The sequence below is a fragment of the Hesperophylax consimilis genome, chromosome 26 (genome assembly GCF_061612785.1).
Source record: "Hesperophylax consimilis isolate HC1 chromosome 26, BYU_Hcon_1.0, whole genome shotgun sequence".
NCBI lineage: Eukaryota > Metazoa > Arthropoda > Insecta > Trichoptera > Limnephilidae > Hesperophylax > Hesperophylax consimilis.
Genome location: NC_142861.1, coordinates 19,898,988 through 19,926,020, shown reverse-complemented (window position 1 = coordinate 19,926,020; position 27,033 = coordinate 19,898,988). Strand labels below are relative to the sequence as shown.

The 27,033-nt window shown below is 34.9% G+C and overlaps 1 protein-coding gene across 1 annotated transcript in view; it reads right to left on the bottom strand.

Moving 5' to 3' along the window:
* LOC149411264 (HMG box-containing protein 4) overlaps positions 1 to 25,849 on the bottom strand; it is a 42,151-nt gene extending 16,302 nt beyond the window's left edge. The window contains exons 1-7 of the mRNA XM_089647501.1: positions 25,672 to 25,849; positions 19,955 to 20,210; positions 16,194 to 16,366; positions 13,382 to 13,503; positions 12,900 to 12,993; positions 7,645 to 7,772; positions 6,123 to 6,275 (exon numbers count right to left, since the gene is read on the bottom strand). Of these exons, the coding sequence (XP_089503627.1) occupies positions 6,123 to 6,275; positions 7,645 to 7,772; positions 12,900 to 12,993; positions 13,382 to 13,503; positions 16,194 to 16,366; positions 19,955 to 20,210; positions 25,672 to 25,708 (963 nt within the window). The 5' untranslated portion in view covers positions 25,709 to 25,849. The remainder of the gene's footprint in view (positions 1 to 6,122; positions 6,276 to 7,644; positions 7,773 to 12,899; positions 12,994 to 13,381; positions 13,504 to 16,193; positions 16,367 to 19,954; positions 20,211 to 25,671) is intronic.
* Positions 25,850 to 27,033: the final 1,184 nt, after the last annotated feature.

Here is a 27,033-nt window from a genome sequence, read left to right as displayed (position 1 = left end):
CAAATATTAATATTCTGTATAAACGATTGTTACATCTTACCGGAGATGACCAGATAAATCATCAAAATGATAATTCATCACATCTTTAAAAAGTTATGTAAAGTCATGGAAAGTGATGAAACAAAAACATTATTAACTGGGTTAAGTAGGTTAGGTTCGGTTAGGTTTAAATTTTGTATTCATCGTTTCTAATGACTTTACATCACTTTTTAAAGGTGTGTTGAATTGTCACTGTGTTGAGTTATCATGGAACCCTTACCGGAAATGTTTATATTTTAAAGTTCTCTAAATAAAATGAAATGCTCTTAAAAGAAACATCTCATATTTAATATTATACAACAATATGACCGGAAGTCGGCATCTTTCTTTGAAATAAATAAATCATAAACTAAAAAACAGCTACAAGGTGGTTACAAATGCAATTATATTTAATCAATTTGTTCGATTATATTTTATATGAAGTTTTTTTTACAGTGGGCCAAATGAATTCTATATGTGGCCAATTGAACCAATTCAACCAAAGTTGTCCAATTTTAATAACTTCGACGAGGAAAAGAAGTTTTTTAATTAGTTGAATAATAATTTTTCAAAATTTCAATTATGTTTAACGTAATACACTATCTGGCATCAAGAAAATCAGTCTAGTCACGAACCGTAACTATTTAGTGTAATAAAATAAAAAAATAAAATTATGTTTATATCATAGTTTGCTTTAATCTCAATAAAAAAGAAGGAAAAAAGTTTTTTTTTTATGAATGAGATAAAACTTTCCCCCAAACAACGTGTATATTTAACTAACTAACTAATTAACGATCACGCCGTTTCCCCGCAGGGGTAGACAGAGAGGACGGACCGCCAAACAACTCGGTCTTGGCACACACTTCTTGCCTCATTCACATTCATACATCGTCTCATAATACTCTTCTATTATTCTGACTCTTGACATGACCCGACTCGAGTATCTGATTCACTTGATCGTGCCATGTCTTCCTCGGGCTTCCCCGACTTCTGCTACCATTCACATTTGCATCATATATCCTCTTTACACACTCCTATCTTCGCTCATTCGCTCTACATGCCCAAACCATCTAAGCGTCCCTTTCTTAATCTTACTCATTACGCTTACATCAGCCTTGCACTCTTTGCGGATCTCCACATTCCTCACACGATCAAACATGGTTTAACCACACATACGCCTCAGGGATCTCATTTATGAATTAAAATTAAAATAGCAACTTCACATTAGGAACGAGAGGACAACGAACAAATAAGTACATTGACTAAGTGTTACGGACGGACATGCACTTGAGCAAGACTTGGGAGCTGTATTCACAGAAACTTTAAAAAAATAACTGACGTTTAGTTGTAGTACTGGGTCAATTGTACTGGTATCCCCCGAAAACATAAAAACATAAACAATATAAACTAATTTTTGAAAAGAAAGACAAACATTCCCGGGTTAAGAATAACCTGGCAATATTTGAAAATCTCCTACTACCACCACAGTCAGCTGAAAATGTTGCTTGTGTTGTGATGGGGGACTTAGCCAGCCCAGGAATTGAACACACTATGCCTGGGTGGGACCCAAACGCGATGTCAACTCGGCCACCGACCGGTCTAAAATATGGCAGAAATCGCTCCAGTGGATAAATAATAAAATGTAGTTTATAGGCACTTTATAAAAAAAAATCGTCTAAAGAAACAGAAAATTTTTTAAAACAGTAATAAATAAAATACATTCTGGAATCGTTAATAAGTCGTTATGAAATATTTAGCCGTGTTAAGTAATCAATAGTATCGCGGTGGCAAAACGTGGAATTCCATAGCCGTTTTTAATTTATTAAAAATATTTATGATATCAAAGACAAAACAATTAAATGTATTCTAATCAGGGTGTCGTTATATCCCGGCCGGCGGCTAGAGACGGACGCTTCGAGTCCTTTGACTCGGGCGCATTTACCGACAACAATCGGAAGTCGGGCGACGCGAAGCGAAGATGCCCGAAGCGAAGCGAAGTTCGTGCCCACACTATCGTATTAGGTCAACTTCGATCAATTGTTTATAAGAAATGTATGCGTATTTAGATTGAAACGAAAATTTCGCAAAAACAAAATCCATAAAAAAATCATAACTTAGCAGGGGTACACGGGTTCATAGGGTGAGGTTTGTCTAGGTCCTGGCGGCGGATGCGTTTGCCCATCTACTGCGTGGCGGGCCGGATCGAAAGAAACTGGTTGAGGGATACCTTTCGACCATAAAAATCCGAAATGGCGGCAAAAGGAATAATGTTATGTAGGAAATTTTGAACCTGTATCTTTTACCATCTCCCCTGATTACGCTTCGTGACTTAGTAGGGGAGGCCGGGTTCTTGATTATAATGGGTAATTAATGGATGATTGGACGCGGATGGAGCTAACTAAAAACTGTCCAAAGAAGCGAAGCTAGCAGTCCACAATGTAGTGCTGGTACATACCCTAATATATGGAAATGAGGCATGGAATTGGCAGAAGAAGGCTGAAAGTAGACAGAATACTGTAGAAATGAAATCCCTGAGGCATATGTGCAGTAAAATTATGTATGACGAAATGTGCGTATGCTGTGTCTATTCTACAGATATTTTATTAGAGCCTGTTAAAAGGAGCTAGCAGCATTGATCCCCGTTGCACTGTGCACGTGCTTGATACTCGACGGTCCGAGCGGAATACACGTTCACAGTTAAGTTGATGTTATCTATACATATATGAACGGGTCGTTTCTCCGACTCGTTTTATCGTAAGTCGGCTCGTATGTGGAACGAGCTATCAGCATCTGTTTTTCCTCCTCCATATAATTCGCGCCTATTTAAGACCAGCATTAATAAATTCATTCCTACAGCCCCTACCTTAACCCGCCTCATAACGCTGCCCAACCGGTTGGCGACATAGTTTCTCTGTATTTAACGTGTAAAGATAGGGGCGCTCTATCGAGAGGTGTCACATAAAAAAATCATACCGCCGAATTTGAATATGGAATAATTTCCTTTTGCCGCCATTTTAGATTTTTATGGCCAAAAGGTATCCCTCAACCAGTCTCTTTCGATCCGGCCCGCCACGTAGTAGCTGAGCAAACGCAACAGTGTACCCCTGCTAAGTTATGATTTTTTTATGGATTTGATTTTTGCGAATGTTTCGAATAGCTCTAAAGATGATTCTTTTAAAATCATCCCATATTTAATATTATAAAACAATATGACCGGAAATCAGCTGAACTAAAAAAACAGCTACAAGGTGGTTACAAATACTATTATATTAAATCAATTTTGTCATTTAATTCCCAAACAATGTGTATATATATATTCCTTTAAATTAAAATAGCAACTTCACATTAGAAAAGAGAGGACAACGAACAAATAAGTACATTGACTAAGTGTTACGGACGGACATGCACTTGAGTTTATAAAACTTGGGAGCTGTACTCACAGAAACTGGAGTTTAGTTGTAATACGGGGTCAATTGTACCGGTATAATCATCCCCCAAAAACATTAACACAGAAACCATATAAACTACTAAATGCGGTTTAAAGCTAACGAATCCACCTAGATTTAATCAATAATCCCATATTTCTAGATTCCATAAGTACCCACTCTATTGTGTACCTAGAGGTAAAACTAAGATATTGCACAATATTGGCAAAATATGGCAGAAATCGCTCCAGTGGATAAGTAATAAAACGAAGTTTATAGGCACTTTATAAAAAAAAATGTCTAAAGAAACAGATAAATTTTTAAAACAATTATGAATAAAGTACATTCTGGAATCGTTAATAAGTCATTTTGAAATATTTCGCCGTGTTTAGTAATCAATAGTATCGGGAAACGCGGTGGCAAGACGTAGAATTCCATAGCCGTGGATTATCAAAGACAAAACAATTAAATATATGAAATTCTCTGTATGAAATTAGTTTTCATACAGAGAATATCCAAATAACCCTTTTTTGTGTATAAAAACATATCGGCTTTTTGGTTAAGATGTGGTGTGATATGATTTGTATTTTTTTATGAAACACTAATATGAGGCATGAAGGAATTACAAAATTTAAATAAAATATATTGAAGTGCTTTTAGTTGGTATTACTATAAACTGCACGTGTTAGTTCATCTTCTGCCATGTTTGTGCTAAAAATACTTTATTCAACTTCTCGAAGCAAGCTGTAGCTTTTTGTAGGAAATATGATATCTGATTATAATATTGTCAATATTTCTTTTTTCATTTTTTACAAATAAAAACTTGTGTGAATACCGCACCAGAGTCATACAGTCCTAACCGCTCCCGTCTGGAGCCAGTGAGACTATGGCATCCTCAAAGGAGACCTCAAAGGAGATGACGAGGAGGAAGGTGGGAGAGTACCTAGCTATTCAGATATAACCAAACACTAATTGTAAAATAGTGCAAATTAATTTTAGTAAAATTTATTTGAACCCGCGACCTTCGGATTGCTAGTCGAGAGCCACCTCAAGTAGTTTGATATGTTTGGTGACTTAGCAGGAGTGCCCGGGTTTATGGGGTGAGGTTTGTTCGGTTCTTGGCGGCGGATGCGCTTGCCTACCAAATGCGTGGTGGGCCGGATCGATTAATCCTCTTTCAACGCATCGCCTTGCAACGCAGTAGGAGACTTGGATTCTTATGTTTATCACTCGAACACACTGACCCCCAGATTACTACCCACCCATCATACCTATTTCCTTCCCAGAACTCACTCTCATTCCTTTCTTTCAAAATACCCCCAACACAGCATTCACAAAGATGACATAGGCCTTGAGGGTTACGATTTTCCTTAGGGCCTCCTGTGTGGAGACGATGTAAAAAAATACAAAAAATAAACAACTTTCTCGCTAAATCGTTGGCGGTGACTAATGGTAGGGGTATTGGTTATCTAATAAATGGTTCCCGGGGCGGCGGTACACATAATTGTAATAGTTCTCGAGGGCTCTGATGTACAGACATTATGGCTCCTGTTGATTGACGAACATATACTAAAACATCGTTGGTTGGAATCGGTGCTTGAAATGACTTTAGCCATGTTTAGTAAAAAACAAATTGGAATTAATTTTTCAGCAATTTCAATTTAAAATTTGAAAGATTAAATTCTCACCAATCTAATCGCCGCAATTTTAATAGGCACATATTATGGATATTACGCTTTGTTTCAACTTAATCATTACAAGAAACTTACGTCGGGAGAGATGGTAAAAGATACATTATAATAAAATTTGATTCAATCAATGTTCAAAACTTCTCTTATAAAATGACTTACACAAATCTCACCCCATGAACCCGGGCACCCCTGCTAAGTCACGAAACGTAGTAAATGATGCATTAAAGTTACATTTTTGTTTAATCAAGTTCGAAAGGTTTTTTAAGCATGGATTTGACGTTTGCGAAAGTTCCATTTCAATATAAATACGCGTGAGGCAGTCTATCCTCTTTAAGTACAGAGTCATTTTCATAGAATATGGATGTTCTAACGGAATCTAAAAAGTACCACAACGCGCGCGAAATTGGCGGTTACAAGTTACAACACATGCAAGCGGTCAAGTTTGTCTGAAATATATAGATCAACAAAATAAATCGTGTAAAATGTATATGCGACCGAAAAATGGGCGTGGCTTACAGCTAAATCTCGATGACACAAGTTGATCTGTAGGGATTTACATATGTATGCCAGCTTGGGTAATGGATCAACATATCCGGGGTGGATCAACAAATGCAAACGGATCAACATATACCTGGCGTACCGTCGCGCGAGATCAACATAGTACGAGAGGGGATAAATATATATATATATATATATATATATATATATATATATATATATATATATATATATATATTCTCCTTTCTTCATTTATTCGCTTGTCATGCCCAAACTATCTATGTGTCCATTTCTTAATCTCATTCATTAATCTTGCATTCATTAGTCCTGCATTCTATTCGAATTTCCCATTTTTAACACGGCTACACATGGTTTAACACACTTATGCCGCCGCTTATTTCTACAGCATTCAGTCAACTTCCATGCATGTATAACACATTACATACTAAATTAAACATAAAGCTATAAAAAATAATAGTTTTATTTTGACCTCATGCTCCTTGAGACGCTCCCCGATGATGGTGAGGCTCTCCCCGAGCAGGCGCAGGTGCGCCCCGATGTCAGCGGGGCCCACGCCCACCACCCGGTACACCCCTCCACTGCCACCTCCGCTGGGGTTGGGACCACCCCCGCTGCCTCCCGTCTGGAATAATTATAAAAAAATACATTTTTAATCTGATAATCACACTTTCCGTCTCACTAATTAGATTCTTACACGCCCGTTGAACGTTGTTGTGGTAAAGCCATCCTCGAACCCGATTTAAGACCGTTTTAATCAAACAAACGCCATGGTAATAAGTCAAGTTTTTCATTGTTTTGACCTTTGCACCTCGTAACATTAGGGTGTAGCGAAAAAACTTTTTTTTTTGGAAATTCTAAATTTCATGTTGATGATGGTGAAAATTGGACCAATCAAAAAACACGTAGGTCTCCCACATAAGGGCTGGAAGTTTATAATTTTCTTTAAAAAAATTGATAGATGAAGTGATTTTGTGAGTTAGAATTTTTTAATTGGGTGTGAAATAAAAATACTATATTGAAAGGTTTAGGAGGTGTCCCACACTTGGCCGAGAATTGAGTAATTTTAAGAAATTTAGCTTATTTTCATAAATTATTGTCAGAGGTGCTGAACACGACAAATCTAACTGAATCTCGTTTTTTACAGATGACAACTATATAATGTATTATTTTTATTGTAGTAATAAATAAAATATGGAAAAATAATATTTATTGAAGAAAATTATAAACCTTAGGCCTTTTTGCGGGACACTTGAATGTATTTCAATTGGGTTAATATATTTTTTTATATATATATTATAGACGTTGGTCCACAGAGGCAACTTTTTATCAAGCTTAAATTTTGGATTTCCAAAAAATTGATACACCCTAATGCGCATAATATTTTTTAAGAATCTAAAGGTGGGTTCACATCTGTATCATTTTATCATATCATATCACCAACCTAATTCATGATCGCTAGTAAGGATGGTTGTGTTACACGGTTCCATGATATTTCAACAAAATGACTATTAAACAAATCTTTAAAAAGTGTTGAACTGTCATTATGATGTGATACCCGGTCACCATGTTACACAGTCACAACATGGTACGGCCTTTCACCTCGAGTTGGTTTTTGGCTGATCACCAAAGCAGATACGGATACGATGGGGCGAGTAGCATCCAATACAATGAATTGAACCCTTGACACCATTTGTAAACTCAGCTACTAAGATTGGTTTGAGATGTATTGTATAAACATCATAACACAAAGACAATAGACAATTAAAAAGGGAGATATGGCTTGGCAGCTTTCTGACTGCAAACGAGCTACAACCAAACTGTATGGACTATCTAAAGTTATGCATTTGGTGCATAGGCAGAAACAAAGATAGGCAAGTGATTTGCAGTGATTTGGCGGCACTTGCGGTGAGGACAACTTCACACTGTTCATGGCCCGTATCCTTTGTTTATATTATCTATAACCCAAACCTAAGTAGGTTGGTGAAACTTACAGAATTGTTAGAGTGTGGAGCAGGTTTGCTGTGCTGCCTGCTCTTGGCGATGGGGGTGTGCAGGATTGCCGGGGTGCTCTGGTTCCCAATGTGGTTGGGGGCCCTGTCTTGCTTCACTGCACTCGGCACTGGAAAAATAATTATGCAAATTGAAAATAAACATTATAAATCTGGGTTATAATCACATCACCAGGTTTTTAATCTGCTAGTTATTATAAATATCATTAAATCGATATATGTAAATAAAAATGTAAATGTTCGATTGTTCAAAATCTTAAATCTCCGAAAGTTCTTCACAAAATTTCAAAGTTTGTACACTCCTTTCTTCCTCCATTCGCTCTACATGACCAAATCATCTGAGCGTCCCTGAACAACATCTAAAAATAAGTCTAGAAAGTACTTACTCAAATCAATTTCATTACAATGTGATAAAACCAGATGTAAAACAAATATTGGTAAATATACAGAAAATAGGGGGACGGTTGATACGCACATTTAATAGAATAACCATAGTGTATCAGTTAGGGTGACCGGATAACTCATCAAAATAACAATTCAACACACCTATAAAAAGTGTTATAAAGTTATGAAAAGTGATGAAACAAAAACTAGGTTAAATAGTTACATATGTGACCTAGTTTTATATTTTTAGACTTTATATCAGCTTTTAGGTGTGTTGAATTGCCATTTTGAGGAGTTATCATGGAACCATCAGTTAGATAACAAAGAGAAGTAAGTAATACAGTATTCATAATTTCACTTTTTTTTTCACATCATGTTTTGAGCGCTTCCGATCCAGTCGCGTGAACTACGGGCGCTGCGCGGAGCAGCGCCAGACGGAAAATTACTTTGCTAGATTTTAAATTGTTTTATTTAGTCTATTTTTTTTTAATTTATTTATGTTTTAAACCCAAACTAACAACCTAAGAAAAAAAAATGTTAAAAATGTTATGTTTTTTTATGTAAAACTATTTTAGGGTCATAGGTTCATATTTTAGTTTAACCTCTCAGACAAAGCTTACAAGCCGTGAGGGTTAGTAATAAATTGTCCAACTTCGCAACACTATCTTCAGGGGTACCCCAGGGATCCGTTTTGGGTCCACTTCTCTTCATCCTTTTTACAAATGATGTCGCCAAAATAATCGAGTCATTTGATCTCTTGTCTCACTGCTACGCTGACGATCAGCAAGTTTATTTTTACTGCGCTCCAAATGATATCAATAGTCTCAAAATCCGTATAACTGAATGTCTAGAAGCAATAACTCGTTGGATGTCTTCAAACAAGCTGAAGCTCAATCCATCTAAGACTGAGTTTCTCTGGGTAGCCACAAACAAACGTCAACACTTCATAGACAATTCACCTATTACTATTTCCGGCAGCGATATCATCCCAAAAACAACAGTCAAACTTCTCGGTGTCAATTTAGATTCAGACTTTTCGTTTAAAAGTCAAATAAATAGGACTGTAAGCACCGGTTTTTTTCACCTAAGACAACTCAAGTTTGTCCGAAGAAACCTTCCTTCAGAAGCAACAAAACTACTTATCAACTCTTACGTAGTCTCACGTCTCGATTACTGCAACGGCATTTATGCCAGCCTTCCAAAATATCAAATTGACAAACTTCAATCAGTGTTTAATGCAGCAGCACGGCTCATAACCGGGGTTTCAAAATATTCGCACATTTCAGAACACCTTCGTAACCTTCACTGGCTCAAGTGCCCTGAAAGAATCCAGTACAAACTGTGCTGGATGGTGTTTAAATCCATCAATGAAATGGCCCCACCCTACATCTCTGAACTATGCTTCCCGGAAAACACTGGTCTGAGGCAGTCAACGCTTAGATCAGCAACATCAGCAGCTGTAGGCAGACTGATAGAACCTATGCGCAAGCCAAATACTAAGTTTGGTGATCGCGCTTTCGGAGTATCTGGGCCGAAGGCTTGGAATAAACTCCCTCCGGAACTAAGATCCATAACAAGTCCAACAGAATTCAGGTCTAAATTAAAAACTTACCTTTTTAAGCTGTCGTATCCTTAAATTAAATATACCAACCCTAAGAGAAAGTCCAGTTATATTCAATTTTTCAATTAAGTCCTAAATCCTGTATCTAAATTTCGCCAATAAACAATTAGATAATGTTAATTAAGTGTTAATCTCAAGTGACCTATCAGGTAAGTATTGAACTGTATATTTTCTCCATAAATAGTTAAGTAATAACATAGACCACTGTACAAATGTATTAAGTTTGTACAGCGCCCTTGAGGTGTTTTTGCACAAAAACGGCGCTATACAAGTCATCCAAGTATTATTATTATTATTATTATTATTATTATTAAAGACATTTATTTACTATGTGTTCCTTTGAGAACTGTCAAAACGTGATAATTTTTGTGTTATTTACGAGTTTTGCTAAAAGCTTCATAACTCACGTTTTGGGAAACGTAGCCTCATTCTAAAAAATATTTTGGAAAGATTATGAAATCCACTATCGCATTGTGTTGTTATACGTAAATATTTGCGTTTCTAAATATACATTTTATGAAAACGTCAAAAATATGTAAGAATCGCTTACCATTATTTCAAAGCCGTGAAAAATGTACTTTTTTCTGAGTATCATAAAGAAATAACACTTTATATATTGAAGAAATATAATTAAAAACTATTAGTCACCTCAAAATATTAACCGTCCAAACTAAAATATTTTTAATAAATTATTTAGAAACGCAATAAATTATGAACGAACAAGATGACAGATTCAATCGGCTTAGATAATACACTTCTACGTTCCATAGATATTCTTGAATACAGACGTGTAGCGTTATTCATTATCGATACTCTGTTTTTTAAATCATGGCAATCCGTATACTAGTGATGGAAATAAATCGATTTTTGTAAAATCTCACTCGTTTACGTGAAAAGACGTTCTAATGTCTTGACCGCTATTATCATATTTACGTCTTTTGAAGTTCTAATGTTCTGAGTGGTTAAATAAGATAAGAAAAAAACTAACCATAAAACTTTGACATCAATAAAAATGGCCGTCAAATAACAAATAAATAATTACCATATTTAGATTTACAATTCCCCTTAAAAGTAACAGATCTTCTAAAAATGGAGCAAGCATGCCTTGGTTTTGGGAAAAAATGCCTTTTCAGTGACATTTTACCAAGATCAACGTTAAACTCGATGGAAAAACATAATAATATTGGATCACAATGCCTTTTTAAATTAACTTAAAAACAGAAGTAAACAAAAGCGTCATGTTGAATTTGAAAATGGAATAGTTGCCATAAAATTGTTGGCAGGTACTTAATGAAATATAAAAAGTATATATTTTAGTGCCTACTCTATACCTGGGCGGCAACTTTTTATTTTTAACTCCTCAGGCCTCTGACTTATTTTGACAGAAGGTCAGAGTATTTCCGCTTTGCAATAAAAGTCAAATAAATGGAATGTTTCTTAACGTTTCCTCGAAAACTAAAAACTGCTTTGGAAAGGTGATAAAATACGCTGATAATTTTTTTTAATGCAAACATATTACAAACATTACTGTCACCTCATTTTTTTGTCGTTTCATATAAAAAATAATTAATAAAAAATTTCATCAATTTTTTTCAAATAGCATTCAGAACCTTTGATTTCATAAAGGTGCACATTTCAATTCTTCCGTGGTTAACTTCTGTATTTAAATATAAATCATGGTGTTTTCTATTTCTAACACCGTTTAGATCATATTTCTCACCATGGCAGTAAGGGAGATACAACTATTTCTTTGAGAACATATGAGTTGTTCCCAAAAGTGAACAAATTAGCCTAAAGGGTGTAACGTTACAAGGGGTTCCAAAGCGTTCTGTAGATGTTCAAACAATTTGACAAACTTTACGTGTTTATCAAATCATGTGAACGTCTGCGGCTTTGTTAAATGTGTCTGTCAAACAAACTACGTATTTGACAGAAATTTTGATTGATGACAGACACGTTTGAAGGTTTACGCGAGTATTGTCAAACAAACGTCAGTTTCATGTTTGACACCACCGTGGAGGGTACTGCGTCATTGTCTAATTTGAGTGAGGAGTTTCTTTTGTATTTTATCGAGACTTACCGCAGTTATGGAGGATTAAATGTAAAGAATATATGGATAAAAATAAAGGAAACATGAAAAATAAAACTAATTTATCAAAAATATGCCATCCAAACATCACCGAATGTGAAAAAAATATTACTTACAGAATACAAATGCAAATATACTTCACTTCAGACGGGATACACCAATCCCCGGCAAAAACTGTAAAATCAATGAGCTGATGTTTGACAAACTTCGTTTGAAGGTCTTCAGCCTTTTTTTGTCAAATTCATGTGAGAAAACGTAAAATTTCCCCTCAACAAAAATAGCGCAACACAAAAAAATTAGGCACAGATATAGAAGCTGATTGTGTCTGGGACTCCACGGGCGATTAAAATTTATTAGTTTTGCGCCACTTACGAACGAAAAATTACCGGTTGTCTCGAAAAATTTTGTATTCTTGAAAGTCAAAAGGTTGAAGAGATTCTATTGGCGGCCCTGTGAATATTGTCTATGTTTCTGATGTTTTTGAAGTTTCTATGGTAATATTGGTGATACATAGTTTGCAATGTCAAAAACAAAACGTCACCGCATCATTTTTGTGCTAACCTTAGTTTTGACATCTAGAACTGAAGAACAGGATGGGGGTTTTATGAACGGAGACACAATGATTATCAGCTGACGTATTAAGGCTTTGTTAAGCCTGAAATTCCTGATAAAGTCTTCGTCAGTCAAATTAGCGAAAGAATCGAGCCTCTGGCGGAAAGTTCTTGTTGGTCTCAAAGTAGCTGCTCCAGGTTGTTCTACATTATGTATTGCATCCAACATCGCCGGTAAATCAGTCATTATATGGGACCTTAAAACAACTTTGTAAAACATATGTTGTTTGTCCTTCGAAGAGCGCGTGGGAAATGATCTTAGGTTAGGATACAATAGACTAGATTTGACAGCCGTCGAAGACAAGTCGGTATTGACTGGTTCAACCCACTCATTGTTAATTATGTACCTTTGACGAAAGTGAAGAATGAATGTACTTTGGACGGCGATTGTGAGCAGCCTAGATTGGAGAATCGAGCACCCAGAGTGTTGCTTGAGAATTATTAGTTATTGGACTCATTCCTCTTATGGTTGTCTGCACTGTTAAATTATGTTGAAGTCTGTTATATTATTATGATGTGATTGAGAACTTACCATTGATACTTTTGCTAGGAGTATTCTGCCCTGCTTGCTTTGTGGCTAGACGTTTAGCCTTGCGTTTCCACACGTATCTTTCCAAGTAAGTTACCTGAGCAAAAATTTTTTCAGCATTATTAAATTTTTTGGCTAGCCATTTAAAAAAACTTATTTAGGTAAAATAATGTGTCACAAGTAGAATTGTTTAGATGACAAAAGGTTACTATCCTAGATTATTCTGTTTCCCACGAATACACCGATACCATTGGTTCCTCAAAAATTATTTAATTTATATATTCCAAAATGAACCAGTTCCAAAAATAACCGGATCCTCAGAGAAAAAATTTCGACGGTTCCAGTGACCAGGACAGGAATATCGACCATCTCTATTTAGCAGTCGAATAAATCGAAGAGATATTTAGAACCTTGACAAAACCCAGTGGGCAAAATGGTTATAGTATGCATAATCTTGCCAGATTCCATATAATGTGCGTACTAACGTTAGCCCACATTTCACCAAGCCTTTTGGATACTGAGGAGAAGTCCATGTCCGGATGCTGCTTCAGGAGGTCATTCCTCACGCCCTTGGCCCACAGCATGTACGCAGTGACTCTGCTCTTACCTGGGAATCAAACCAAATTATGCATTACAGTGAATCTCAATCTATCGTTCCTCCATTAATCATTTTCCTGTATGTGTTGTATATTTCTTTCAGTTCCAAATTAATTTCATACTAAATTTGAAAAAATATATAGCATTGATCATTCCTCCAAGCAACATTTAAAGCACACAGTTTTTGTACTATTTAATCGATCAATTTTCGCCAGCGGCCGCATCTGATATAAGTTGTCATTAGACATTTAAACACAGCGGTGCAGCGTCGTGGTCAACGGCTATGGTCTCAGAGAAAACATTGTATCTCTCTTGATATCATGGTGAGAAATATGACCTAAACGATGTTAGAAAGAGAAAACTTCACGCTTTATATTCAAATCTAGAAGTTAACCACAGAAGAATTAAAATGTAACACTTCTATGAAACCAAAGGTTCTGACCGTAATTAAAAAAAAAGGAAACTTTAAAAAAAAAAATTTAACATGATATGACAGGTTTGTAATACCTTTGTCTAGTAAAATGTGTTTTTTTTTCTATATCAGTAATTTTAGTTACAAAAACAGTAAGATGAGCCTTTTTTTTGTTTGTATTATAAATTATAATATTTAAAAAATTATAGGTTAATTTCTAATATGTAATAAAGTTTGAAAGGGTACTTCATCACCTTTCAAAAACAGTTTTTAGTTTTTTCAAATACGTTGAGTAATCAAAAGATTAAGTTGTCTTAAGTGGTGAACAAAAAAAATCCTGTGGATGTAGCAAGCTTTTAGGAATCATGGCATTTTCATTTATACGTAAAATATGTATTTAAAAAAAAAATCTATTTAAATTTTAATTTTATTTTCGTGAATAGATGAATGCAAATTTTGGAAGTGGAAATTAACGCACTTCCTGACATCCGATCGATCTGAAACTCGACAGATAGACTCATCATCAATGACAATGCATTGTATCAACTTTTGGTGGCAAGCACACATACACGCGCGGACAGAAATTGGATGAGATTATGGCAGTTAATATACTAAGTAAATGTCGGTCCTACCCATCGGGATTTGGTGCAGTGTTTAGCGCAATCAACTCCAGTCCATGGAGAGGAAGATTCAATCCTCAGTCTTTTAAGACATTTCAAATGTTCACAGCAGCTTAAGGGCCATTCCTTTGGGAGGAAGGATCAATCCACTGGGAAAACGAGGAGAGATGGAGAAAGCCTTACCTTTTGATGCTGTTGGTTTCTTGAAAAATCCCATCACATGGATCACTTAAAATTGATAGGTGCATACTTCATATAATCACAATCAATGTTATATTTCAACAACACAACTCTCTTTCACCACACGAAGACATTTTTTTTTTTTTTTTTTTTTTTTTTTATTATTTATTGAATTTTTTTTTTATACATACATGGTTACATAAAATATTGAAAAATGTATAAAAAAATATTGAAATAAATGTACATAATTAAAAAAAATCCCACGAAGGCGAAGCCTGAGTGTGGGTATTATAAGTATTTTTATCTTATTTCTATGGTTTAAGTGAAGATACAATATTAAATATAAATTTAAGTTATTTTAAAAGAGTTACTGTAGAGATACAATACAAGAAACTAAATCATGTAACATGTAAAAGTTTTAAAATAACACAAAAAATAAGGTAAATACTAGTTTTTGAAGACATCTTAAAAAGTGAATTAGCAGACAAAGCATTACAAACAATAAAATATATCCGCTGTTTTGTATGTATGTGAAATAATAAAAAATAATGTATACATTGATATAAATGTTACAGATAGCTTTGCTAAAACTTATAAGAAAAAAATATCTAGTTCAGTGTTTTTTAGCCAAGATTTGATGTACTTTTTAAAAGATTGAAGGTTTACACACGTGTCCCTTTTAAAGGTTGTACATAAAGAATTATACATTTTTGGAGCAATAAAACTAATATGCCTTTGGGCCAACCTGGTTTTGCAGTGAGGCACAGCATATTCACAAGCGCCATGTCGTTGGCTGGCACGATTTGAATTTTTAATAAAGTTGTTTGGTCGCGTATAAATAAATTTAAGACATTGAGCACTATAAGTCTGCTTAAGGTCCAAAATTTCAGTTTCTTGGAACAATTGTTTAGAGGGATAGGATTTAGTCTTTTGGTACATTATCTTAATAATTGATTTTTGTGCAATTTCTAGTGGTTTTACATGATTGTTGAAAGTTCCGCCCCAGCCAATTATTCCAACTGGGGGATGCAATTTACATGATTTAATGGACTTTTTACGAGAATATGATCTGAGCAGCAAGATAAGATGCACCATTAATGACAACAATATTACGAATAAAAACCAATGTGTGTTACAATAACATTTCATATCACTGGCGAGAGGACCAAAGGAGATGACAACATTTTGAACAGGCCTATGGAATAGTCCCAAAGCTGTTTCAATATTAAACAGTATGACAAAGTTTTTTTCTATATTCCCGCATCCATTTATTTCAATTCACTGTTTTAATTAACTTGATCTATACAGCTGTCGCATATGTTATCATTAGGCGGCTATACTGTAGTGTTACTATTATTACTTTGTCAAATATAACAGCCTAGTTATATTTGATAGTGTACTAGTCGGTGAGAATCGTTCTCAATCTGACAGACTGCTGTTTGAGCGTCCTATCTACTACCTCAATTAATCGAGTAATAGTTAAGTTACCTTTGTCCTTGCGCTGGGCTTTGGCCCTGCCCACCACCTTCCCGTCCTTGACCAGCAGCTTCCTCTTGTTGGACTGCTCCATCATGTAGAGTGAGTGAGAGGGGCGTGGGGTGTCGCGGGGCAGCGGTGCATCCTCGTCCGAAGCCACTTCATCCGAGTCCAGGGAGTCCATACTGGAAATAATAAATATATCAGTAATAAGCTGTAACAACTCCAGGGGCAGTGCAGGAGAGGCTGGGCCTATTACGGATGGAGGCCGAAGAAGTAGTAGAGGACAGGGACGCTAACCCAACTCAGATAGGACGGGTGAAAGAAGATAAAACATATAAGCATGTATTTAGTTATAGGGTAGGGTAGAAAATCGTAGCCTGGCTAGCCCATTGTATTTTCTGCGGATCTTTTGTCAAATTTTGGGTAATTTAACCCCATCTAGCTGTCGCATATGTGATCCATGAAATGTAACTAAAACACATACATAGTGTAAAAAGGTACCGGGTGATTAGATAGATTGCGTTGATAAAGTTAATGTTAATCGTCTGGAATTATTACTGGAGCCCCAGAATACTTGATTCCGTGCAAAGGAGGGCGGTCCGTCTGATTGACAATCCGTTGTTAACTGACCAACTGCCATCTCTAATGCACAGACGCAATGTGGGCATACTGAATCTGTCCTACGGGTATTTTAATGCAGCCTGCTCTAAAGATCTAGCAGCATTGATTCCCGGCGCATGTGCGTGAAACTCAACGGACACAAGAGGAAAAGTTGTTTCTTCGACTCATTTTTGCATAAGTCGGCTCGTGTGTGGAACAAGTTACTGGCTTCTGTTTTTATTTCTTCATATAATCCTGGCCTCTTCAAGACTAGCATTAATAAATCCCTTCTTTAACGCTGCCCAACCGGGTCGCGATATAGTTCCCCTGTTTACAGTGTTAACAGGGGAACTATATCGCGACACACGTTGTGTAATAATGGTCCATCTCTCTTGTGTCTATTAGCTCTTGCTAAACAAGATTCTTGTTGCTAAACAAGATTCATGTTGCTAAAAAAAAATTCTTTTTCTAAACAAGATTCCATTCAATGTACCTGCGAGTTCAACATGCTCTCGTGTCCTGTTCAGGGTTGATCAATGCAAAACGAACACTAAGCAGAATTCTTGCCTGAACAGAATATGCAATAATTACAATAGCGTATTATCCAAGGTTGATATTTTCAGTTGGGAACTTACCAAATACAAGAGGTCCATAAAAGAATATTTCTCTGATGGTTTGTGAATAATGTTTCTATACATATATTAATACTCAGTTTCTTTGTTTTTTTTGCTCGCCGAAAATTAGGCGAAAATCGACCTCTCTCCCCCTCAAGTTCAAACAACTCGAGGTTCGTTTTGGCGTGAAAGTAGCGAAAAAGTCGCCTTTCATTTGTTTCGGTCTTCAGGCGAAAGTCGACCGAGACGCCTTCCCGTCGGCATAGAACCCGGGGTTCAATTTGGCGTGGAAAAACCGAAAATACGAGTCAGTATAAGTTTGTATGAAAATGTTTACTAAAATATTTGTTCGGGATAAAATGTCGACACAAATTTGAGTAGCATCTGGCGGCGGAAACTGGAAGCGCACGCGGCGCGCCATACGAAAGTGCAAAGTGCTCTTTCCGGCCGCCAGGTTTGCCTAACACACAAATTGCCTAACACTAAAGTTGATTTGCGGCAGTTTAATTGGCACAGCTTCGAATCTTTGACAAAAATAAGTCACGTGGTCAACACGAAACCACGTGGTATGCCTTTTTATAAAATCAACACGGTCAATCTAATGATAGAATTCCGTCAAAAAGGCACAGTCTACGGTTAAAATTATCGAAAAAATTCATCCTCCGAAGGTTTAGGAACGTTAATCGGCCGTTCTACATATGGCGCTCGGTTCAAAATGTCTCACAGTAACCGGCTAAAGTTTTGACATTTCAGATTTGAACCGAAAAATGCCATTTTTAATCAGTCGGGCTTTTGGCCAATTAGAAATAATAGCAATCATAGACAAGCACCGAAGAGATGTTTTATTACATAGTGATGTTACTTCAAAGAAACGATAAAATCTGTGTAGGTACTTACTTCGACGGCTAATCTTTTGAAAATCGATAATGCTTTTGAACGAAATAAAATTTATTAATTATTAACGAAATCAAGTTGGGTAAAAATAATTTTGCACGGGTACCGTCGCCCCGTAGTGAAAAACTACATCAAAAGCGTCACGCAAATTTAAAATTTGTACCAGGAGTGCAGAAATTATATAGGGTGAAGCGGTGTTAATTGTTTTGTAATCAATTTTTTTTCCAGTTTGAGTGTTTGTAATAAATTTGAGAGGCGGGCATGGGTACCGTCGCCCCGGGAGCCATTCATATTTTAAGTTTTTATCTCTTTATTTTTTAACGAGTAGGTACCTAATTGCGTTATGAATATATTTTTTTGGTAATTTTTTTTTTTAAATATATTAAGTTTGAAGATTTTTTTTATATAATTTTTTCCAATAAAAGTTTTTACATTTTACATGTTTGTAGAGCGATGTTTTTTTCCAAAATAAAACTCGCTGGGACTTTTGAAGAATGTCGGTGACAAAAACCGTACATCGGATATGGGTATCAAATTACGCGTCTCGACCTACACAACACGAATGGCTCGGTGAAAAAAATGATCAGTAAGCTCCTTGGCTCTTTTTTTTCTCCAAATATACATTTTTTGATTAAATGTTTTTGCTTTTCGCGTGTTTATAATAATATTAAATTTCGCAGGCGGACATGGGTACCGTCGCCCCGGGAGCAATTCATATTAAAAGTGTGATCCCTTTATTTTATACGAGTATGTACCATTTTTGCGTTATGTGTGCATTTTTCCGATATTTTTTTATGAAATTAAATTAAAATTGAAATGAAGACTTTTTTCCTCCATAATGATATTTCTTATAGAGCTATTTCTGCGAAAAATTACCTCGAGGACGCTGTAATCTACTAGGAGCACAGAAGTTTGGGAAAATATTAAAAACGGATTATTAAATTTGAATTTAAAATTTAAATGTTTTCCATAAAATTTTTTACATTTTGCGTGTTTATAGAGCAATGTTTTTTTTCCAAAATAAAACTCGCTGGGACTTTTGAAGAATGTCGGTGACAAAAACCGTACATACGATATGGGTATCAAATTACGCGTCTCGACCTACACAACACGAATGGCTCGGTGAAAAAATGATCATTAAGCTCCTTGGCACTTTTTTTTCTCCAAATATACATTTCTTTTTTTAACTATTTGTAGAGCCACACCCTCGCCTCATCTACATTCAAATACTACACCACGCAATTAATTTTTACCCATTAGTTGCCTGCAACGGGCAAAAAGCTAGTCTCTATTATGCTTTGATTTATATCTACAGCCTCTCTCCGTGACTATAAATGTATTGTTTTATAAATTTTTCGTTTTATATAAACTTTTGTTTTGTATAATTTTTTTAATTCATAATCCTTTCTTACAAATTTAATTTGCTTATTCCATATTATCCTGTCTCAGTAGAGGTAAAGTCACAAGGAGGAAATCCATAATTGGTTTATTTTGGCTATATAATACTTATGAACAAACTGATTAAATGTAAACTGTCGATTTCCCGAAAATTAATAAATTAATAAATAAATAAATTAGATATGAGAATGCAATCGAGCTTTAAATTGATTTATATTAAATATGTAGCATGGATGGCATATTGTAGTGTTTGAACATCCTTACCTATCATTAGGGTTATCAAGCGTAGGATCGAAGTAGTCCGATTCGCTGCCACTGTGCTCCTCCTTCACGGGGCCCTGAGAGCTTGGTTGGGGCTGGGGGCTGGGTGGGGGCAGGGCCCTGGAGACAGGCGGGGGCCCGGCAGGCCTCTTGGGCCGCCCCACCTCCAGGTCGTCGGGGGACTCGAAGTCCATCAGCTTGGAGCTCTTCTTGCGTACGCGCCCGCTGCGGGAGACACCCGTCACTTCTAGATGGTCTCCTGATAGATTACATTTGAAAGTCATTGATTATTTTTGTTAAAATAAAAATAAAAATTACAAATGGAAACAAAAAAAAATTAAAGCAATGAAAGATTTGCATGGATGTATCGGTATGCCTACATTGAGTGCCCCGGTGGAAGTGACCCAGAGGCAGAACGAGGAAGAGGTATATTGGGAAGGACTGAGGACTGGAGGCGAATGTGGAGGGACAGTGAAGAGAAGGATGCCACAATTGCTTTGTGCATACCCATATTCACATTACCTATATAACTTAGCCCCTAGAGCAATTTTGGGATGTATTTCTCCCAGACGTCAAACACCTGAGATATTTCTCTCAGCCTGACACAGACTCATAAAAGTCATGCGCTCTCATTTTGTTATATATGATTTGAACCAAATATAATACAGGGTTTTCCAATAAGAGGTGTTATTTTGATATTCAAAGAAACTTTTCCCGTAAAAGATCAATGGTTTCGTTGCTTGTGTGGCACGTAGCGCCGTCTTGTTGAAAGTAAACATTGTCCAGATCAATACCATCCAATTCCGGCCATAAAAAATCATTAATCATCTCTCGATAGCGCAATCCATTCACCGTAACTGTTGCTCCAGCCTCATTTTCGAAAAAGTAAGGTCCAATGACTCTGCCGGACCATAAACTGCACCAAACAGTCACACGTTTAGGATAGAGAGGCTTTTCAACAATAACTCTTGGGTTTTCCGAGCCCCAGATGCGACAATTTTGCTTGTTGACGAAGCCACCGATGTGGAAATGGGCCTCATCACTCAAGATGATTTGCTTTTGATTCACTCAAGTGAATTTTAATAACTTCAATTCGTTGTTGAAGCGTCTATCGTTCCATTTTTATTAATGGCGTAGTTTCTACTTGTCAAATGTAAAAAAATGACAGCTTCAAAAGTAACATCTACCGAAATAGCGGGCTATTCAAAATAACACCTCTTATTGGAAAACCCTTTAGAATATAAGATATGTTGTGAGGGACGCCCGACCGTCGGCAGATCATGGTCTACCGAGCGTGATATAAATACGTAAAGAATTCATTCATTTAGTGGAGTTTGTGTTGTCACCAAGTAGAGTTCGTCCTCGTTTTATTTAAAATTCAGTGCAACTTTGTGAAAATGCGATACGCCAAGTGAACTTCAAAACAAATGGAATATCATTTCCCCTAGTGATGGAACACGATTACGTTTAAATACCAACAAAATACTTTTTTTTTTTTAAATGTATTATTTTGTTGTAATAATTGTTGTTGATGCTGATGGTGCTAGAAAAATGCAATGTTTTTCATTTTAAATAAAAAATATTATCATCTATGAATTGTTTTTACCTATGAAATTTGATTGGAAAAATGGAACTAAAATGCATCTTTTACCATCTCTCCCGACTTAACCCTTAAATGCATGATTTATTTATTTTTCTGGAAAAAAATATATTTTGTAGATATTTACATGCATATGCAAGGAAATATAAAGAATTTTTTTTTTTTGTAATTTTTTTATGATATTTGATTAAAAAAAAATTGTTGCAGTTTTACAACACCGTGTATTTAATAAAAATTAATATGAACAATTTACGTATGAAAAAAAAATAAAAAACCTAAAAAAAATTCTCAAAACTAATAAGTGTACCGGAAAAATACGAGTTATTACAAATAAGTATTGTATTATTGTATCTATTTACCTAAGAAAATCAAAATAATAACAGCAAAACAAAACTGTAATTTTAACCTCCAACCAATTTTCGAAATCTTCACTTTGTTAAAGAAAAAGTGACATTTGACATTCGCGAAAGAAAAAAAAGGTGAAGCCACTCGATAAAATATATTACCGTGAACTTGATAATTCTAAAACGGCATGCATTAAGTATACACCAAAGAGTTAAAGGTGGTTTGAACGGTATGTTGCAGTTTTGCAACAGTATGCATTTAAGGGTTAAATAGTTAGTTCTTGTCGTAATTAAGTTGGAACAAAGTTTTTTTTTAATAATTTGTGCGTAGTGGAGTAAAGAAATTTTACCCCTTCTGCCTCACAACATACCCCAATTGGGGATGCCAATGACGGATGGGGGCAGTTAGGACTCTTGTGCGGTATTCACATGAAAAAAAACGTGATTATTTATTTATGTTAGGTATAGAATAATTTATCTAAGTTTTTATGTGTAGTAACTTATATGTAGTATCATTATTTCAGATTTCCAAAGGAAGGAAAAATTAAAGTAAAAAGGATCGATGCAACGGGGAGAAAGGGAACTGGTTTCCTAATTACCATATTATAATTTGCTCGTCTCGCTTTGACCAAAATGATTTTAAAGCAGTAACAAAAATTCGCAGAATAATTGCATGGGCTGTTCCTACATTCAAACTACCATTTATGTATGACTCGGTGTGTTTTATATATAGAATATTTTTAGAATTTTAGATTTGATGAGAAGTATAAATTTGTTTTCTCGTGGTTGCACAAGTTACAGCTCTCAAATAAATCCACAATCTCTATTTCGTTCACTACAGCTGCAGCGCAAACACCAACAATTAAAGATTCGCCTAGTAAGAGTCCTGATGACTCCGTGTAATATAAGTCAATATCCAGGATATACCGTTCACTTCTATTTTATTCTAGTATAAAGCCTATGCATATGTGAGATAAAAGACATGTTTGCGATTTCAAAGAACTCTGGATAAAGCCCGGGTAAGGCAGGGTACTTCAGCTAGTTCATGATACTACCTACTCAACACACTAAGCACAAGGACCTATTTCAATGTTATTAGCAAATTAAATTAAATTATATTAAATCAAATAAAACACTTTGTTTATTAACCACGACTTTATTATTATTACATCTACCGGTTTCGCTACGGTCGAGCTTCATCAGGATGTGAAATATAACTAAAAACTAAGACCAGAGTGAAGGAACATGTACGGTGTTAAATGGTAAAGGTTTTTCGGAACTCGCCAACCACTTAATATCAGCAGACCATAGATTTGATAAAATAACAGGTACTAGCCTCTTACATAAAAATAGTATAGGCATTAGGTTAGACAATTTAGAATCATTAGAAATCAGGAAATCTATAAACAGTAACTTATCAGACCATTTATTAAATACACAAGTTAATTTATCTAATCAAAAAAACACATTCTATAGTCCTATATTTAACTTGTTTCCCAGAATCCTTTCCACTCTTAAATAATAAGTTTATGCTTTTTCTTATGTCTTTAAAATGTATTATTATATGTATAATTCATGTAAAAATGTTAATTGTTATTATATATCTTCAATTCACTATGCCTATGTAATATTTGACTCCTCCCACTTTTATAATGTATTATATTCTGTCTCCCTCTGTTTTCCTATAAATATGCATCACCTCTGTCTTAGTTTTTAGTTATATTTCACATCCTGATGAAGCTCGACCGTAGCGAAACCGGTAGATGTAATAATAATAAAGTCGTGGTTAATAAACAAAGTGTTTTATTTGATTTAATATAATATGTCTAACCACAAAGTGATTGCTTCCTACGAAAAAATAAATTAAATTATGTAGCAAACTCGCCAATTCCTCGTCTACATAGTTTAGCAAATTAATATATAAATTATTATTAGTTCAAAACATACTTTTTATGTCAACATATGATTTCTGATAATTTCAGTTTGCAATTATTATTTTTTATTTAATCCGATTCTAAACCACCGTAAATATTTTAACTATTGTTTATGACCCTTATGTCCAAAATTGTGAACATTTCGATCTGCCCAATGTAAAAGCACCAGGACTTTTTATCAAATGAAAGTTAAACTAATAATTCAATTGAAATGCCGATTTGTGTCTTGCAATCCCTATCCGCATTCATTTGTATGTATTGCTGATTATAAATGCTGTCGAAACGTGTAGGCACAATCGGTTCTAGTATTAGTGCCAACAAAATTGACATGTTTCATGTGTTGGTTTGGAGAGTGCGGACACTATAGCATAAGCGAAGTCGTGCAGTAGTATTGGATAACAAAATCGGCGACATACGATTCCATAGAAAAAACACTTGATAGCATATCTTCTTGTATTATATGATCTTTGATTTAAACAATGTTAGAAAGAGAGAACACGCTTTATATTTTTATTTAAAAATTTACCACAGACGCTACTGAAATTTAGAATTTGAAAAATATTTATCAAGGTTTGCAAATTTTTAAATAAATATTTTTAATATAAAATGAGAAAAAAGTTAAATGACAAAACCTTTTATAATACCTCTGTCTAATTAAATATGTTTTAGTTCTGTGTTAAGTGGAAATTACAGTTTACATGGTAAAAACCAATGGTTTAGCTTACTTTAAAAACATTATTTATGTTTTCATTCAAAATTTTAATTTTAATTTTATATGTCGATTCGTAATACTAAAAACTGAAAGGGTTTTCCATTTGCTTTTAAAAACGGTATTTTATGTTGAAATACTTTAAAAAACAGCAAATTTATTTGGAATGGAATGCGAAAATCCCGCGCAATTTGCATTTTGAAGGTTCGCTTAAGAGAAGTACATTGCAAAATATATAGGCTCTAGGGGTTAAAGATAGTGTATGTGAGGATCAGCCAATAGAACAATAAAAAAGAAAAGGAACGCTATTAGGTTAAATTGGGCATGCACACCTAATCAACGTTTCCATACCAGCTGTCACACCATCCAATTTCTTTTGAGCCAAACTGTCACCAGGTGTAGATAGAGTGTTTGATGTTGTGTGTATTCATAACTTTAACCGTAAAATCTGTTTATAAAATTAATTGAATAAGTAATAAAAGAGATAGAGAAAAGGAGGAACAACAGACACATATTAAAGGGTAGAATGAAGGCAATGGGAGTACTCCATAATATCAGTAACTATTTTTTATACATAATAAATAGAGGCTTCCCAAAAATTAAGGGATTCTGACATGCCCATGTAAAATGGCACTACAAAACAATCAGAATCGAAAATAAAAACACAATGATTAGGTACCTAATCTGATTTGTCTTGAAAACACAATTAAATTATTCGCAAATTACAAATAATATGCTGTAATGAATAATGTCAGCAACTCCTAACCAAAACCATTATTGATTTTCTCCAATAATAACATGAACTAATCCTGATAAAAGATTTTCAAATATTACAGCTTCGAAAATTTTTTAGAGTTTTATCAAAAATGTAAAGTTATTTCCACTATATACACACGTTGCATCAGCAATTAGAATAATAATTACTGGTTGAGAAAATAAACACGGTACCGATCAAATTAGCACCAAAACTAATGACAAGTGATGGATTGTTATTTTGACAGAAAAAGATAAGTTACCATTATAATACAAAAAGAATATAAATGGATAAGTAACGCTCTGGGCTTTTGAGGATTCATTTATAAGCAGACTATGAAAATTGTATTGTTTCATAAACTTATCTCGCATTAACTCACCCTCTCCTTTGTGCTTTTTCCCCGTTTCGGAATCCATTTTAACGGTTTAAGGAATTAATTAAGGTCACTGAAGATTAAATAATTGTTACGTGATGAAAAGGGAAAATACAAAGGGCAAATATTCCCAACAATATCAACCAATATCAACAATGTTGACCATAAATGAACCACTCACTAGATCAATATCTTCGGGTTTTTAGTACTGAGCCCATGGGTCCTAATGTTTGCCATAGATAAAAGTCTGTAACTGAAAAATATACGTCACTACTACACATACTCACCATCGACTAGGATAGAAACTATAAAAAAGGCGTAACCATAGACAATATAATTCTCATTCGGAGCCAACCCATTGGCTAGCCTAAAATCGGCCAATGACAGCGGCCTATAAACATGCATGAAGTTCGTGACAGCGGCCTATAAACATGCATGAAGTTCGTTTTGGAATGTGGAAAATATACGTCACAAGTCACCCATAGAGATTACCGTGTCTTTTTTTTCTGACCCACCTTTTTCTCGGAGTTATACCCCCCTGATGTTGACAAACAATGCGGTACATAACCAAAATGATGCAAAATGAAAAGCCCTGACAGTGATGGTATGCCGAAAAAATAAATCTCCCCAGCTTTTTCGCCAAAACTCCCCAGATTTCAAAAGAACTACCCAGATTCGACAAATTCAGTACTTAAACCTTGAAAAAGGCGTAACAGCTATCGTCAACGAGCGAATAGGGGGGGATATTTTTCTGATATGAATAATGTTTTATTTCCTAATATTTTGACAAAACATTTAAATTTAAAACATTATTATTTAAATTGATTTAAAATTATTTTAATTGATAAACAATTTTTTGTGTAATATTTACACGTTGCCGTAATAAATTAAAACTGTTAGTACACAAAAATTATATGTGAAAAAAGCAAATCAAATATCTCATTTCCACGGACATAAAAATCTGCATAAAATTTGAAATATATAAACCAAAACCGAATATAATATTTATTTTACATGTTAATAGGGTTTTTCAACAAATACATACTTTACCTTAAAAATGTGTTACCTTAGATTCACACACAGCTTATGCTGATGGCACACACTAAATGTACTGACATCGTAAATCATAATCTAAAATATGAATTAATTATTGGCATTACATCTTAGATTAGTAGATAATATCATAATCAAACACTTTAAATCTAATATCTAACATTGCCAACGTTTGACAATTCGCAAAGAATAATTTGCAATCCCAAATTCATATAATATTAGGTAGTACACAACACAATGTCACCACGGAATAATATTTTGTTTGTCAAGCAATCCGAGCAATCCGGTATATATTTTTGACGTGTCTCAAAATAA